At 38.5% G+C, this 18,303-nt stretch overlaps 1 protein-coding gene and 1 long non-coding RNA gene across 3 annotated transcripts; one reads left to right on the plus strand and one right to left on the minus strand.

The window, feature by feature from the left end:
- Positions 1 to 1,906: 1,906 nt before the first annotated feature.
- LOC592375 (hydroxyacid oxidase 1) lies at positions 1,907 to 16,461 on the minus strand. The gene is given in 10 exon segments (XM_030989849.1): positions 1,907 to 2,203; positions 2,904 to 2,973; positions 3,527 to 3,688; positions 8,951 to 9,042; positions 11,659 to 11,700; positions 11,703 to 11,827; positions 12,606 to 12,711; positions 13,591 to 13,761; positions 14,237 to 14,388; positions 16,012 to 16,461. Coding segments are annotated over 10 exon segments (1,200 nt in total). The 5' UTR covers positions 16,218 to 16,461; the 3' UTR covers positions 1,907 to 2,129.
- On the plus strand, positions 3,899 to 7,131 carry LOC115926114. Of its 2 annotated transcripts, none has more exons than XR_004064973.1 (3): positions 3,899 to 4,110; positions 6,053 to 6,139; positions 6,549 to 7,131. It is a non-coding gene; the product is annotated as an uncharacterized LOC115926114 (long non-coding RNA). The 2 variants fall into 2 exon arrangements; XR_004064972.1 differs by lacking the exon at positions 3,899 to 4,110 and adding an exon at positions 5,298 to 5,438.
- Positions 16,462 to 18,303: the final 1,842 nt, after the last annotated feature.

Genomic DNA, 18,303 nt, shown 5'->3' on the forward strand with positions numbered 1-18,303 from the left:
TGCTGTTAATAAGCAAATAACTACCGTTGGTGAAGGTGATGGGACAAACTATCACTTCCGAGGCGATCTGGATGTAGCTATCTTTCCGAAGCGAAGCTGAGGAAAGATAGCGTATACATTCTGATCGACGAGGAAGTGATAGTTTTGCCATCGCTTGAAACCAAAAGGTGATTATTTGATTTATATTCCACATGTAAAACAATTTAACTACAAAAAGAAAAGGACGTGTATGCATCTACATAAAAGACACCAGGCCCAAATTCACACCAAAAAAAGTTAAAAGTTTAATCCAACCCCTTGAGGGACGGTGCGCGCATGTGTTTGCTTTAATTGCGCTCATTGGTAATGCGCGCTTAATTGCGCCTGTTTTAGTGCGCTTTTGGATAATCTTCAGTGAAAGTGCGTTGCCCTTTGTAGATAGTACCTCTATCTTCAGTGAAAGTGCACTGTGTAGATAGTAGTACTATCTACACAGTGTAACGAACTTGTTGCTTCTCCCATCAATAATGGGCGAACTATCTTTCATCACGTGATTTACTTTTGACCAATCGTAGAACAAGATTCTTAGTATGTGGAATATAAATATAAATATACTCCTAATAATATAATAGATCATGTTCAATACATTTATTAAAAATATTCTATTATATTATTAGGAGCATTTTTTTCTCAATCCAACTATTCCTTTAATAGGCTTCGCACAGGGGTGGGGCGATGCAAATACAATATGCATGATACGCAGGATTTTTTCAAGGGGGGGGGGGGGTTTAACATTTATAAATCGGGCCGAAAATTTCGCAACGACTCAGCCAGCCGCTGAATAAGCGGGGGGGGGGGGGGGGGGGGGGGGGGGGGGGGGGGGGGGGGGGGGGGGGTAAGAGGTCACTTTTTTTTTTTTGGTCTCGAAATTTGAAAATTTGACATTTTGCTCCGTTGGGGGGGGGGGTAAGGTCAGCTTTTTTAGGTCAACCATGGGGGAAAAAAAAAAAAAAAAAAAAACCAAAAGGGGGGGGGGGGTTTTGAGAAATTTTGGGGGGTTTACACACAAAAAATGACCAAAGGGGGGGGTTAACCCCCCAACCCCCCCCCCCCCCCCCCCCCCCTGTGTACGCGCCTGCACAGACACCGACTGCGAGTGTGGAACAACCGTGCAATCTATGTCACACTTATTAAGATAAGATGCCCACTCTTAGTTGACCGATGCTGCCTGTGGCCTGGAAGACCTAGTGGCAGCAAATGAGAAGGCTCTTCAGTGTGCAAAAGGCTGCCAGAACATTTGAGATCAGATGATGGACACGAAAGAAGAATACAAAGTGCATATATCCTTTTCTTGAACATGATATTATTTATTTTTGTTGCTTGATAAATCTTTATAGATATTTATCACAATGATGAAATTTTAGATGGTTACCATTTTTTATTTTATTCTTAAAATTCAGTCCTGAGTTTTGAGTTTTGATCTAACGGGTGGGTGCTACATGCACAACATTACTTATTATAGGCTATGTATAAGCTTGGCTTGTTAGAACTCTTGTGAGTATTGTGCCGCGGAATTCCATATCCTCAAACTGCTGGGCGAACAGAGCAACAAGAATTATTAAGATCTCTTTCCAGTAGTGCCGTGTTTGTGCCATCGAACTGGATCGACCAAATCAATTGGTTCATAATATATTTGTAATATTTTTCCCCGTAACATGAGAGTAATTTTAATCATTTCATTCGTTTATTTAAATGTAATAGTAAGTGTTATTGCATAATTGTGTTAAATGGGGGCATGTTACAAGAGTCCTATCTCGTTCGATCTTTCATGTTTGATTTCAATACATGTCTTACCATTTAACTCAGAATAAAATTTGAATGAAGGAATTATTGAATTTCAAGTGATTTCTTTTCTTCTCTTATCTCGCTCTCTCTATCTTTCTCTCTTCTTTACACGATTAGCACCATATTATTGGGCGCTAGTACATGCAAGTTGATGCATATAATTCTCCAACATAGTTGGCTATCAATTACACAAAAGCTTGCCCGATATATATTAACTGCTGAGGTAAGCAAAGCAGATAACATACATAGAGTGAATGACAACATGAAAAGCATGAATCAAAATGTAAATAATTAATTCATTATTTCTAAAGCTTTGAATCACAACACGAGCATCGATGGTTCACCAGTGATCTATCGATGTCTTCTACCTTCGCACATCCTGCATAATTAATAAAGACAAGATAAAATAAACGAGGAGAAAATCAGTCAAAATTGTTATTTACAGTTTCATATCTCTTGTAAACGTGATGTTTTGGTTTTTTTTCGTAGCTCGATGAATGGCGGATTAGTTGAATTGGAGCCTTTTTGAATACTTTTAGATGAAATCTTTTAAAAATATATCACATTCTCAAGAAACATAATCCGGGACAATTTATCTTTTTCACATACTTGAAAAATTACCAAACTTGGTAAAGATATTAATAATTTAGTTGTTTTATAATTATGTAACGAAAAGGAAATTAAAAATAAACAGCTAAGCCAAAATAAACAGCTAAGCCAAATGGGAAATGACGCAAGGGTGATTGGAGGTGAAAATTTCCAGTATATGTTTTTAAGCCCTCGAAAAAACATACTTTAGGTCACAAGTGTACTGAAAGTGCTATTATGAAACATTTAAAAGACTTCCAGAAGAGGACATAAACTGACCCATTTATTAAAACAAAATATTAATAGTTTGATTCCTTTCTACCTCGGCCCTTTTATATTTTGACCATTAATACAGCCTGAGCCAAAAACTGCCAACCCTATTTAAAGGTAAAATGTCTTTTTTTTTCATTTTTGAAGAAATACAATGTAGTGTAGACATTTATTTTCATCACCAAAGTGATAGCATGGACTTACAGAGTGTCTTGACTAACCTGATAAAGCCATAGCTCTGCTAAACTCATCCTTCAAAATGTCCAGGAGATCTGTGAGCCCTTCTTCACCCTAGGAAATGACAAAATTGATGATAGTTGGTCAACTTATTATGAAATACTTTAGAAACTATTAATATACTCAACATAAAACATATAATGTTGAGTGCATGGCATGGTTAAAGGCAATCAAAATTAAACAAAATGTTAGATCATTATGATTGATGGATAATGCTATATATACTCATGGATTCAGACTTTATTTAAAGAAACTGATTTTCTTCCTAGAATTCCCATCGACGAACCTCTTTAGCATCTCGTATAGTCAGAATCCACAGCGCTGCTATGTCAGGAAATTATCGAGGGCAATTTAATCTTTCGGATAGTCCGATCAATCATACTACAACTCGATCCCACCCTCAGATAAATGGAAGATTGGGGCTCGCGTTGCCAGAAAGAAAATGAGCATGATATTGTTTGAATACATGAGCTTAACAAAATATTCATATCATATTGGATTTAAATCAATAAAATTTGAATTGAATTGAATATATTAAATAAAAAGAAGATTTAGATGACCCCCCCCCCCCCCCCCCTCTAACGCCCCTCTGATTTATCCTACATACCCCGCACGCTATGCCATAGATAGCGGGCCGACCGATGAATGCTGCCCGAGCGCCCAGGGCGAGTGCTTTGATGATGTCCGTACCAGTCCGTACACCTCCATCTACATAGACCTCGATATTGGTGTCTCGTACTGCTTCTACTACCTCGGGGAGTGCATCCAACTGAAAGAAAAATAATAAATAAAAATGCAAATAGACAAAGAAACAAACCAAACAAGTAAACGAATTAATTGATTGATAAGTAAATGTATAAATCAATCAATAAATAAGTGAATATGTAAATGAATAAATAAATAAAGAATGTAAAATAAATGAAAAGATGAATAGATAAAGAAATAGATAAATAAATAAATAAATCGTAAATAACCTGGGGGGTGTTTCATCAACTAAAATCGATTTCGATTTTAAAAATCAATTTTAAGGCCGAATCAGTTTTAGCTTAAAACCGATACGTGTGAGCTGTTTCATCAAATCGATTTTAAGCTAAAATAGATTTTTAGGTGTCTGCAATCAAGGCTAGTCAATTTGGGGTAAATCGATCACAAAATTGCTTGCTAAACTACTGCCAGAGAGTCCTTGAAAAAGTAAGTAAATTCCGTTTTTCTTTCAAAATATTAATTCTGTTGATAAAAAATCTTTTATTTTGGAAGAAGAAAAGTGTTCCTGTCACTTTTATAGAATTACATTCGTGTATAACTGAACAAAACTTTAGATAATATCAATTGATGTCACCCCCAACTGGGCTAAAAAGTGGGCGAATTGCACTGGTTCAATCATTTCAGTCCCATTCATATAAATTCATGCAGGTTCAATAGGAATTTTCTACCGACGGTTAGGGCAGGTACACACTCATTAATCTAGTTTATTCTTGCAGTAGTCTTGGGGTTATATACAATATACTAGGCCTATTAGTTGATCTGGGCCTCTATTCTAGGGCCTAGATCTAGGCCTAGATCTAGGCCTAGATCTAGATCTATCTATTTATTTAGCGGCCCTGTCTTGTTTTTGTTGATCTAATAAAATCAAAAATCAACAGGATCATTGTTTTGATGTTAATATTTTATGAAGAAGAAGATTAGTCTGGACTCTAGAGAGTAGATGGTCTAGAGTGTTGCTGTTAGACCCAAGTTACATTTAGATCTAGTCTAGATGTAGACCTCTAGACTCTAGATTTAGTCTAGATCTAGGTCTAGATCTAAGTTCTCGGCCTAGATCTAGATAGATCTACTTGATAATGATACTTGATACTAGATCTAGGGAAGATGTAGACCTAGCCTCTCTAACGTACTACTAGGTCTAGATCTAAGGCTCTAGCATACTTCAGTCTGCAGCTCTCTTCTGCTGGACTAGTCCTACTCCTAGATGTGGACCTAGAATCTAGTCTAGACTAGAGCCGAGGTCTACTGGGAGTTACTCAGTTGGGTCTAGATCTAGTCTAGATCTATAGACTCTACCTAGCACTACAGTAACAAGTTGGATTGTAGACTAGTCTAGTAGGCCTAGGTCCAGGCATATTAATATTAAAATTAGGTCTAGATCTATTACTCAGTAGACTATTAGTATTAGGGTCACTAAGCCTTAGGCTCCCTATATTAATTTTTTATTCTTTCTTAATTTAATTTTCTTTTAAGAGTCAGACTCAAAGATGGAGTGGACCTCAAGACTCAAAAGTTCTCTTCTGCCGTGTCTCTACTCTCTACAGTCTTGGACTTCTCATTCTAGACCCTACTACGAATTTCTACCTCGGCCTCTGGCTCAATAAGGAAAGGGTTTGGATATGCAGAATGTACTCAAACTCAATGTATAGGTGTACAGCTATAGACTCTAGACTAGATCCTACTGTGCTAAGCGGCCCTGTGAAGTGATCTTTTTACTAGTAAAAATTGCACACCAATATTTAAACAAGTGAAAGGTAAGTTTTTTGTGTGTGGTTCTTCTAGACCTAGACCCTACATATAAATAAATTAATAACTTGTTGTTGAGGGTGTAATCTTGATTTTCATTACATTTTCTACGTACAATCACAAACTGATAAATCCATGTAAGGAGAAGTCAACCATGGCATGTCTAAATCAAAGATAAATGACTACGTCAGCCAGACTGATAAATATTGTACAAATAATAGGGCAGCAATTAATGTATAAAAATGTGATTGAACAAATTGTTATGAGCATATATGTATGATGTAGACCTATAAAGCTGTTTGTTATTTACCAGCTGAGGTATATCTTTCCCTTTTACTCACGACAGGGGAATGTTCATTGATTCTGTGTACAACATTGTTTGGTTCAAGAGTAGGGTAACCGAGATCAAGATTAGACTCCATAGTCAATCTTGCAAATGTCTAAAACTTTCAATGTGGTTGGTAACAATGTGTGGGACCAAATTCATGTAAATTGCTATTGTAATTACTGATAAAAATGTACTGATGTTCTGTTGAACACATTAGATACAATGACAAATATTTTTCTGGAAAATAGATGTGCTCTCTTCATCACAATTATGTATCTCTGTTTTAAATCTTAGGTTGCAAAATAAAGAGCTATGGCATCTTCATGTACTGCTAGTTCATGACATATGGACTTTTATTGTCCATCTCTTCAAATTGAAAAGGTAAGCAGTATCAATTACCATGATTGGTCTTATCAGCATGTTCTGTGCCTGCCATTGTTGTCATACCTCTACAGCAGTCATTAAAAATGAAAAGACATTAGTCAGTACATTTTTCATAATCCTTGTAAGAAGTCTAAAACCCATCTTAACCATTCTGTTGTATAAAAAGTACACAAATGGTTATGAAAGGATTTTTCTTCTCCAAAGCAAACAATCATTTATCTTCTATAACTAAAACTACTTTTGTCTCAAATTTTTTAAAGAATATTTGTATTCTTCTTCTTTATTTATTTAGCAATTAAAGTATTTGAAATAAGCATGAATACAAAAGTTGAAGATGGGTTGAAAAATTGCACAATTATTTACTAATTGATTCATTTTTTTCCATAACTTTAAATTCTGATTCTAGACTGCAGAGCCTGAATTACCTGCAACGTTATGCTTCCTATGAAACATCAGCCAGCCCACAGATAGAAGCTCCCTTTTCCAGCTTTAAGCAAGAGAGACCACAATGAGACACAGATCTTGATATCATGGACTGGTCACTTTTACAACCAACACTATTTGTAAAATAAGATTTACAAATTAATTCCTAAGCTATTTCAAAGCTGATAGAAAAGAATTGATGATTAATTTCATATAGACAAACTATTGTATCAAGAAAATCACATTCTCACCGACTGCGTGACCTAGCTAGATGACAATGTATATCATCCATAGCTTAACAAACATACGAGTAACAGAAATATTTGTGACAAGTATTACTCTTTTAATCTCCTTAAAAGTAACTCGAATAGAGAGTGGCAGATATCAGCTGCAGTAGTTTTAACAACTGGCTGATACTTTCATTGTAGCACTTTCATTTATGTCTTTTAAAATGTTCTTATTGTATCCCTTGAATGTATTTGCTATGCTCATCATTTACAACACGTAGATTTCATTCATTAAAGCATAAGCATATTGATTAGACATTAAAATCTGTGTTAATTTTATTTTGTATGTATTTTTTGTCTTTTAAGAAGATAAAAGGGGGGGGGGGTGAATAGATGACATTGTACGCTAGCGCATGGTGATAATTATTACATGATGATAAAGGGCAATGATGTTATTCAATAATGGTGTGTTTGTTTGCTGGTGAGTATTCAAATATCCCTGTAATGATCTTGTTATAAGTTAGTGTTTATTTATTCATTTTTGTTCTTTTTTTTATTTTTGTGTGGGAAAGGGGGGGGGGGGGTGTTTATATGAAGAAACAAAATTACTTTGAAAGGGGCGGCAAGCTAAGCGTTGTGATGGGAGTGTCATTTTATTTTAATGAAAGAGAGAGAGAGAGAGAGAAAATGAACGGAATAAGGACACATAATTTTAAGCACATATGGTTAAACAAATATAGAAAAGGGGGCACATAACAAAATGGAAAGGGGCACTTCTAAGAAGAAAACATAAGAAGTTATTAGAAATAACATGAGGAAATTTAAAACAAAGAGAAACGGGACAAACTACATAAAGGAAAAGTGCACTTTTAATAAACAAAAAGGGTTGTTAATCAGATGTAAAAGGGGCACTTTAACCCTATCTAGCATGGGTTATTTTGAAACTGCATAGCCTGGGGGCACTTCTAAGCAGTGACAGATGTAGGGAGCCTGGGCCCCCTCCCCTGGGAAAAATAATGTGTAACGTTAACTCTACCTTCTTTTTGGAGATGGGCCCCCTCCCCTGGCGTTCAAGGGGGGTGGGGGTGTGCGATTGTTAACATTTTTCGAGGGGCCCCCCAAAAAACAGTGCTCACCCAACCCCCCCCCCCCCCCCAATGAGCGAATTATCGGCCGGCTGTTTCGCTGCTAAATATCGTCTCACGAATTGGGCGTCCTCCCGTGCCGCCGGCTGGATAAGGCCCCCCCCCCCTCCCAGGCTAGATTGGGTTAAGTAGAAAACGGGCCGCCCATGTATTTTTGAAGAAAAAATGGGCCATTGTGCTCCCCCCCCCCCCCACCAGAGTGCCAAATTTGGTATTGATCATGCCTTACTATGATGATTTAAAAAAAATTGGTTATGAACAAAGATTTGTTCCCCCCCCCCCCCCAAAAAAAAAAAATGCCATTCATTTTTAACAGGATTCTTCATTTTCAGATGTATGAAGCTAGCCGACACTTACGCCTTTAAAACCAATGAATGCTGAACATAGCATATCAATAATGCAAAGACTAAGGATAAAATTGATTTAAAATTGATATGGATCACACTCTAAGTTAAAATCGATTTTAAGGCCAAAATCGATTTTATTTATTTAGTGAAACTGCTGCTAAATCGAAATCAATTTTAGGCCCTTAAAATCGATCAAATCGATTTTAGATCGATTTTAGGGCTTTAGTGAAACACCCCCCTGGTGAAAGTGAATATCAAAGCAACAGAGGACAGTGGTAGTGGACAGAATTAAGCAGCTGGTATGAGGCAATACAGTTTCAAAAAGTAACGTTTGTCGACAGGAGCAAATATACATGTATTCATAGGTGTTAATTTAACACCCCGAAATCTCTCACAAGCAAACACATATCAATTTCTGGAGAATTTGGGGGTCTACAATTTTAAAAGCGCACTAAAGCACATTATTGAGGCACATTTGGAGTAAACATTAGGTACTGGTATCCCACTTACGAAAAGCATTATGTATAGTGCATATGGAAAAGTTCCTCTATAATTTGCAATTAATATTAAAGGGGGCTCGTGCGACCCAAGACCTTTTTAGAATTTTTCTTTACCGGTTCAGTTTGATAAATGGAATTTAATTAATTTATAGGTATTTGAGTTTACCGGTGCAATGGCTGTGTCGAGTTGTCGTCCGCCATGTGCTGATACCATGATACCATCTACACCAGCCCCGACAGCCTCCCGAGCCATCTCACCTGGTATATGGTATAAGAGCGAGAGGGAGAAAATGATAGAGATAGAAAATGAAAGAGAGAGAGAGAGAGAAAGAGAAAGATAGAGAAAGAGAGAAAGAGAGAGAGAGGGGGAGGGAGAGGGGGAGGTACGGGAATGGAGTAGAAGAAAGAGGATATAAATTAAAAAATTATACCATCAAATCACAATCAAACCCTTGGTCATCTAGTTGATATACCATCAACATAACTTCTATGTCATCCAGTAGATATCCCATCACAACCACCGCTTCGTTATCAACTTAAAAACATATACCATCAAAATCACACTTTCGTCTCCCAGTAGATACACTATCAAAGTTACTTTTCGTCAACCAGTAGCTATACTGTACCCTCAAAGTCACTTCTTCGTCATCCAGTAGATGGGTAATCAAAATTACCGCTTCGTCATCCAGTAGATACACCATCGATTGAAAGTCAATTCTTCATCATCCAGTAGTAATATTATGCCACCAAAATTACATCTTCGTCATCTAGTAGATATACCATCAAAATCACACTTTCGCCTCCAGTAGATGTATAATCAAAATTGCATCTTCGTCATCCGGTAGATATAACATCAAAATAACTGTTTCGTCATCCAATAGATACACCATCAAAAGCACATCTTGTTTATCCGGTAGATATCTCATCAAAATCACCGCTTCGCCCTCCAATTGATACACCATCAAAGTCAATTCTTCGTCATTCAGTAGTGATAGCATACCGTCAAAATTATATCTTCGTCATCTAGTAGATATACCATCAACATCACACTTTTGTCTCCCAGTAGATACACCATTAAAGTTACTTTTTCGTCACCCAGTAGTTATACTGCACCATCAAAGTCACTTCTTCGTCATCCAGTAGATACACCATCAAAGTCACATCTTCGTCATCTAATAGATACACCATCAAAGTCACTTCTTCGTCATCCAGTAGATATACCATCAAAGTCACATCTTCGTCATCTAATAGATATACCATCAAAATCACACTATTGTCTCCCAGTAGATACACCATCTAAGTTACTTTTTCGTCAACCAGTAGTTATACTGTCCCCTCAAAGTCACTTCTTGGTCATCCAGTAGATGTGTAATCAAAATTACCTCTTCGTCGTTCGGTAGATATAACGTCAATTCTTCGTCATCCAGTAGTAATACCATTAAAATCACATCTTCGTCATCTACTAGATATACCATCAAAATCACACTTTCGTCTCCAGTAGATGTATAATCAAAATTACATCTTTGTCGTTCGGTAGATATAACATAAAAATTACTTTTTCATCCTCCAGTAGATATGCTATCACAACCACCGCTTCGTCATCCAGTTGATACGCCATCAAAGTCACTTCTTCGTCATCCAGTAGTGATATCGATATCACACTTTCGTCTCCCAGTAGATACACCATCAAAGTTACTTTTTCGTCAACCAGTAATCAAAATTACTTCTTCGTCGTTCTGTAAATATAACATCAAATCACTTTTTTATCATCTTGTAGATATAATATCAAAGTCACTTCTTCGTCATCCAGTAGATATATCATCAAAATCACACTTTCGTCTCCCAGTAGATACACCATCAAAATTACTTTTTCGTCAACCAGTAGTTATACTGTACCCTCAAAGTCACTTCTTCGTCATCCAGTAGATGGGTAATCAAAATTACCGCTTCGTCATCAAGTTGAGACACCATTAATTGAAAGTCAATTCGTCGTCATCCAGTAGTAATATTATACCATCAAAATCACATCTTTGTCATCTAATAGATATACCATCAAAATCACACTTTCGTCTTCAGTAGATGTACCATCAAAATTACATCTTCGTCTTTCGGTAGATATAACATCAAAATAACTGTTTCGTCATCTAGTAGATACACCATCAAAGTCACTTCTTCGTCATCCAGTAGATATACCACCAAAAACACATCTTCGTCATCTATTAGATATACCATACAAATCACTTCAACCATGTACTATTTTCATCCAGTCATGACATTTGGACGCGTCAATTTGTAATGTATTAAGCTGCAGAGCGAATTACGCGTCTCCAATTTTTCTTTAGAAATTGTCCGCAAGATTTATGCATGACGTAACATGTATAGATTCTGACCTCGTAAAATTACTCTAAGTCAATCCTCTTCGGACTCACATACAACCTCTTCGACTTGAACTCCATTGGCTGCCTGTACGACAGAGAATAGCTTTTAAGATCCTACTACTGGTCGAGTCCGAAATACCCGCTCATCATCATCCATCTGGCTCACTCAGTGTAGAAACGTGCTGGTGAATTGTCTTTTCCATCGGTTGCTACAAAACTGTAGAACCAGCTATCTACTGCTGTGCAGACGGCCTCGTCTGTTGACCACTTCAAGAAACTACTCAAGTCACATCTATTCTGCTAGAAATTACTTAATTACCAGCCTACATATACTTTACTGATCCCTGAGAAGTGTCTAACTTTTGTTTTTAAGTGGCCCAAACATGGTGGGGCGTGTGTGTAGCGCTTTGTAACTGCAAGGAAAGGGCGCTATATCAAATATCTTTTGGATTGGATAGTCCCCTCCAAAAATCTCGTTCTAGAAGGAATGACATACCTGTTAATATCCCTTTGACGACGATGGGGATGGAGGATATTTCTTGAGCCATCTGATGTTGTCCCAAGTAGCTGCATCATCGCTGGTATCATTGTAGCACCAGAGGAGCGTGTCCCCGGCAGCTCTGGCTTGATCGGCACCTTCCTTCATCATCTCCATGTTAACACATCTACAGTCACAGGAGGAAAAATATATACATTATACATTCTTGTTTATAGAACACGATTGCACCTATTTTTTCTAATTTTGTTCACGCATGCCAGATTTTGTTTATTGAGAAAGAATAGTTTCAGTTTCAGTTTCAGTTTTATTTTCATTTCCAACAGAACAGTAATTTTGACAAGAAATCAGATATACCGTCATTGTTGGTCAAACAGTTTTTGAGCGTCAAGTAACGCCTGGCTGGAATGCTCCCCAGGAAGTGGAGATTGTGCACACAGTGTGTGCGTGCAAGCACTGAATCCAACGACCGGGGTAATAATATATTTGTAAAGCGCTTAGAGACATTTGTGATAAGCGCTATATAAAAGCTAAATATTATTATTATATTATTATACAATTCAACATTCAATATTATAATACATTTTACAAGGTTTAAAGTTGAGAAACATGAAATTATGGAATAGAATGCAATGGGGGAGGGTAGATTATGATCCTTTTGTCACACTTAAAGACGAACGGCCTGTCAGCAACAGACTCAGCGATACCGGGAGGAGATCGATGATGATGATGATGATGATGACGACGCTGATGATGACGACGCTGATGATGACGACGCTGATGATGATTATTATGATGATTATGAACATGACCGTCATAGTGGAGTTGGTGGTGATGATCGTGATAATGATTATGAATTTAGATAATGAATATTGGTAACAATGATAACGTTAAATAAAATGTGTACAACTTGAATATTATACAATCGGTGTGTCGGTTACCCTTACTTTAGTGGATGATAAGCAGGATTTTTTCGCACTGCTTCATACAGATCAAATTCCTTTTCGTTTCTGCGATACCCGTAGGTAGCGAAGTCGACGGTTACTAACAAAGCTGTGGAATACGGAAAAAGAATAGGGATATCAAAACGAGTGGCACAGATTTCCTCCCTTCCATAGGGTTCTCTATTTTACAAAGCAAACTAGACAAATGTGAACATTTGCATCGCCAAATAACATCGCGTAATTTAACGAGTAAACTATGGCTTAATAATATAATCGTCACGGCCCATACTTTAGGGCAGAGAAACACAAAACTGATAATTTTGACATTTCGATAAATGCGGTGTAAGCAATAAACAGTTAAAACTTTCTTTCACTATTTCTTTTCTTTGAGATTCGTTTGCATGTATGTACTTAGGCTTGAAGGTCGTATATATTATTGTTACTTTCCTTCCCCCCCCCCCCCTTTTTTTCATTTGGGGGAGGGGGGAGTGTTGAAAGTGGAAATGGGCATCTCGATCTGTACCCATGTCTCCACCTCAAATTCACGACGATATGAATTATACCACCTCTAAATTACATAACGTTCCCTTAACTCGTTACCTACGGGAACCGGGTGGTCCTTGTATTGAGCCTATGGGAATTAGATAGTTCAGTAGTCAAGGGTTAATTGCATATTATTCTGGAGTTGTGTCCCCCTCCTTCCTTTAAAATGTATTATTTATCATTATTTATTTTAATACATTTGTCCCTTGCTAAAGTGGTCCCCATGTTTTATTTAGTACTCAAAACATATTTACAATGGTTATTGCTATGCAAAGTACAGGTTTATGAATTAAATGGAGACAATTCAAGCTTTCGAAATGTTGCCTATAGTTTTTCCATATTTGGCAACAATAACAGATGAAAAGTGCTACCTAACTCCTTCAGTTTTAAACTCAGATAATTTTCTAAACTTATCTTAAAAGGGTTACACTTGACTTTTACTTACCTTTGAAGCCAGCTTTCTCGGCCCGCCTCAAGAAAAGTTCTGTGATTTTCGGATTCTTGTAGATGTATGTCTGCATCATCCGCAGTCCTCCCGGGGCAGAGTCGGCTATGTCTTCGATCATAACGTTTGCTCCACAGCTTAAAGACATGAACACACCAGTGGCTGCAGCAGCTACATATTTTTAAAAAAATTAAAAAACACGCGCGCAAATATCAAAATATCATTGGTGAAAAAAAAATATTACCGGTAACTTGTTTTTTTGTCTCATTGACTTTTACGGAAATGATAGGAGTTCATCATATTTTACCTAGTACTGACAGGAGAGTGGACTTCAGAAAAAAAATATCATTATGCTTTTAGTGGGAGGTTCTTGTCTATTTTTTTCATCACGAAATAATTCGAGCTGATGGTGAAATTTTTGACAGCGTATAACCTCTACAACCTAGCAATGCTGTAATTATATAGTCATTATATTGCAGGGCCCGCAAAAAGAAACAGTGTTAATACCAATGTGACTACCCTGGTACACTCAAGCGTCCCTATTTTCACGAAGTGACGGTAGTGAGGAAAATCGTAACGCAAAGTGAATGCAATTTTTTTTCACTACCGTCACTTCGTGAAAACAGCGACATATCCTATTCATTACCTCTCGCCGTAGCGATTTCTCCATCTGGATGCGCTCCCTTGTGGAAGGCGGTGGGTGAGATGCCGCAAGGGAAGGAGACCCTGTGACCTAAGATGGTGGTCGAAAGGTCTCTCTTGGAGACGTCACGTAAGACCTTTGGCCTCAGACGGTACCTACAATGGCACGGTGGAGGAATGAGAGAAGCTAATGTTGGTGGTTCGACTTGGTGGCGTAGCTCCAGAGGTGGGGGGCACGGGGAACATGCCCCCAATTGAGTGGCGACAATAAAGACATATAGAGACTAAGAGTACGGTGGGAAGGTCAAGGAATTTGAGAACGAATGTAAGTGGTTTAACCAGGGGCGGATCCAGCCGGCCACAATGGGGAGGGGGGGGGGGGGTGGCCGAATCTTGAGATTTTTTTTTAGTGCCGACTCAGCCGGCCGGTAAATAAGCGGTAGGGGGGGGGGGGGTGAGAGCACTTTTTTATGGGGGGGGGTCCAATTCGTGACAAAATATTTAGCAGCGATTCATCCAGCCGATGAATACGCGAGGGGGGGGGGGGTATTACGGGGTGCCCGCTTTTGTTTTTTGTTTAAAAAAAGGTTAAATATACGTTATTATCCTACTTTTTTAATCGTTTTCTGGGCAAGGGGGGGGGGGGACGGGCCGGAAAAATCTGTATGTGAATCCACGCCTGGGTTTAAAACGATGGCGTACAGGCTACGGAGGAGGAGAGGGGGTACGTGCCTCCAATTGAGTGGCCAAAAAATGAAGATAAGACATAAAAATGAAGACATGAAATATATTTTAAAAAAAGAAACTGAAGACAAAAATTGAGTGAACGAAAGAGTGGGAAGATTAAGGAATAAGAGAAACGAATGATAGTGGTTCGACACGATGCCGTATTAGTTACGGAGAGGGGACACGTAGGCCTACGCCCCCCCCCCCAGTTTCTAAGCTATAATGTTACTCTGCATTGAACGAATATACTGGGCCTTTTGTACAAAGTTGATAAATCAATGCAGAAGTTTCCAAAGCATCATACAGTCAGTCACGAATTGGCTGTTAATAATTATAATAATAGTGGGTTCTTGAATAGCGCACATGTCTGTCAGACTTGATATTCCTGGCGCTCCACAATATCATTATCTTCGGCTTTAGAATGGCTGCTATAGTGATGTGGCAGGGATTTGAATCCCGTACTTTACATTGAGCTTAGAATAATTATATCCACCAAACCACAAATGCACAATACACAATAAGCCATAATTATATTCATGCATGCAGCTCTATACGTGGATGATGATACAGAATACAGCTTTTATCACTGTACCTATCACCATGACTTGGCGGCACGTTATCAAAAAGACAATTTGCTTAACATGTTTACGCTATCCGTCTATTAGCACCACTCCAAGTCTTCTCTCTTTTTACAATATTTGCAGACTGTCCATCCAAAGTATCCTTCTTCTTCCCCTACTCCTCCTTCCCACAATTTTCCTTGTCAAAGCAAGATTCTCTAGCTGCCTTTACGTGTAATGTGACCCATGAACTTCAACTGCCTGATCAACATCTCATGTATCATTTCCTTTGCACTCCAGCTCTTCTAAGAACTTCCTCATTACTAGACCGATATACATGACTGTTTAAAAGCTAACCTAACCTTAACCATACATCCATGATCCTCATATTTTGTAACCCTCCCCTTTATACCCCAAAGTTTGACAAAATGAACCCCGACGGAGCAAACGTGAGAGCACCAGGTCCCACCATATTACCCATGCACCCACCTACCTCAAATATGCAGCGTGACTGTCTCGGAGAGTGACCTCCTCATCCGCCCCGCCCCGGTAGAAATTCCACATCATTGGGTCGAGGCATTCCTTTGCTTCTTTCTCAAAGTCGTCCAAACAAATCCTCTTGTTGGAGGCCATGATTTCCAGCTTGCTGTTGTTTCCCTGGTTGTAAGCGCACACGATAATGGTTGTCCGGATCACCATTCAGCTATGCCCTTTGGCCTTTACTTTGGAACATTTTTGCAGTTATCCATCGCTCAGCAGACTGTTTCTGCTGTTGTGTGTGGTATACAGATCTATAGATTTAGCCGTCGCTGTATAAAGTCCATCGTTTTTCAACCTTTTTTAAAGTCGCGGCGGCACCCCTGTTGAAAAATAATAAGTTTCGCATCAAACAGTTTATCTTTTCAAAATGAGCAAATTATTGTTCATTATATAGCATAAAAGTGGAAAAAAAAATCAAATTTCACGTCTCTGAGGCATTATTTTCATTTTGAAAAAAAATCAGAATGAATTCACTATACCCTTTTTTCAATTGATCAAATCATTTCATTCCCGCTTCCAAATTCATAACAGAGGATTCATTTTCCATCACTGTGGTCGATCCACGTCAAGTGTCATGTACACACGTACGGGCACATTTTGTATCCAAAAAAAGGAGAAAACGTTTTTAGTGTGGTAAAAATGCTATTTTATAAACAAAACATATTATATAGATAAGATAATGATATTATGTATGCGGGCACCTCGCAGTCTATTACATGAATAAAAGAGTTATATATTCGGTCGCCTTGATGCACTAAGGAAGTTCGGGTATCTCGTTGTCCAGAATCATCCTGTTTTTTAATGATCTGAGAGAGTAAAGCGGACGAGCGTGGTAAAAATGCAATTTCCATTACAAAACATGAAAGATAATGTATTCGAGCATTTTCCTACCCGAATGTGACGATAATCGGGCACCTCATTGACTAATTATGTGGGTATTCAGGCACTTTACTGCCTCAAATGGAGTGTAGCTTGGCAAATACTGGTTAATGTCTGCTTTTGGACAACTGCACGTAAACAAATGAACTTGATTAACGGTAGACAGCGACTTAATCTCTACATGGTCAACGTTCGCGAAACAGCCGAAGTTCTCCTCAAGCTTCGGTTTTGCGTGTGTTGCACGCACGTGATTGCTGCGGTCGCGTCGTCCGATTGACCCCTAAGTCAGGCCACGGAAAAGACACGTAGTTTCGTCAGGCTACACTCCCTTTAAATTAAACTGTTTCTAAATGTTTCTGAATAATGGTGTCTCGCGTCTTCCCAGTAACTGGTTGGATAGGGGTAATATTGTATCATCCAGGACTGATTACCGAAGGCAGGGGGAATGGGGTACGAATCAGAAAATTATGCTATAAAATTACCCCTTCCTAAATATAAATAAAATAAAACAGAGCAAAAATTCTGGTTACGTTCAGGAGCGTTTTTAGTCCAAATTATTCTCTGACAAGAGAAGCTTATAATGCGCGGTCGAAGTCCAGAAAACTGCCCCGGTATATATATATATATATATATATATATATATATATATATAGACCTTGATATAGACGCTTCCTATGTAATGTGTTTGTATGTCAGATAAAAATTCTAATCATTTAAAGCGGGACTGCACTACTTGTAGCTACTTGCGCCCTCTATATAGCCAACAGTGCCTTTTTCGTGCTGATTTGATGAGATCATGGACATATTACGTCCATGATGAGATATAACCACCTGCCAGTGACCACACAGAGGGGTCTAATCCCAAACTATTGCAGATAGGCTTTAAACCCAGTGGCGGATACGGGGGGGGGGGGGCGGGCCTGTCCCCTGGAGAAAAAAAACGTGTAAAAAAACGTCAATTTTATCTTTTTTTGGAGATGGCCCCCCCCCCCTGGCGATTTTTCAAAATTTTCGAAGGCCCCCCCCCAAAAAAAAAGTGCTCACTACCCCCCCCCCCCCCCCCAACTGAGTGAATTATCGGTCGGCACAATTTTCTAATTTCAGCACACTGAATTTCAAATTGATTTCAAATTTGCCCCCCTCCCCCTCCTAAGAAATCCTGGATCCGCGCCCGTTTAAACCTATGGTGGATCCATATTAAGGGGGTGGGCACCGTGTGCCGTAATATCGTCACTGATTTCACGAACCGGCACGCGAAGCCTCACAGCGCGAAAACACGTTTCCGAGATAATCGTGTTTAAAGACAGCGGCCAGTTTAAAATGCTCATTTGAATACCGTACTTTCATTTAATCAACATGGAATTAC

This window comes from Strongylocentrotus purpuratus, unplaced genomic scaffold, assembly GCF_000002235.5.
Source record: "Strongylocentrotus purpuratus isolate Spur 01 unplaced genomic scaffold, Spur_5.0 spur5_scaffold_19, whole genome shotgun sequence".
NCBI lineage: Eukaryota > Metazoa > Echinodermata > Echinoidea > Camarodonta > Strongylocentrotidae > Strongylocentrotus > Strongylocentrotus purpuratus.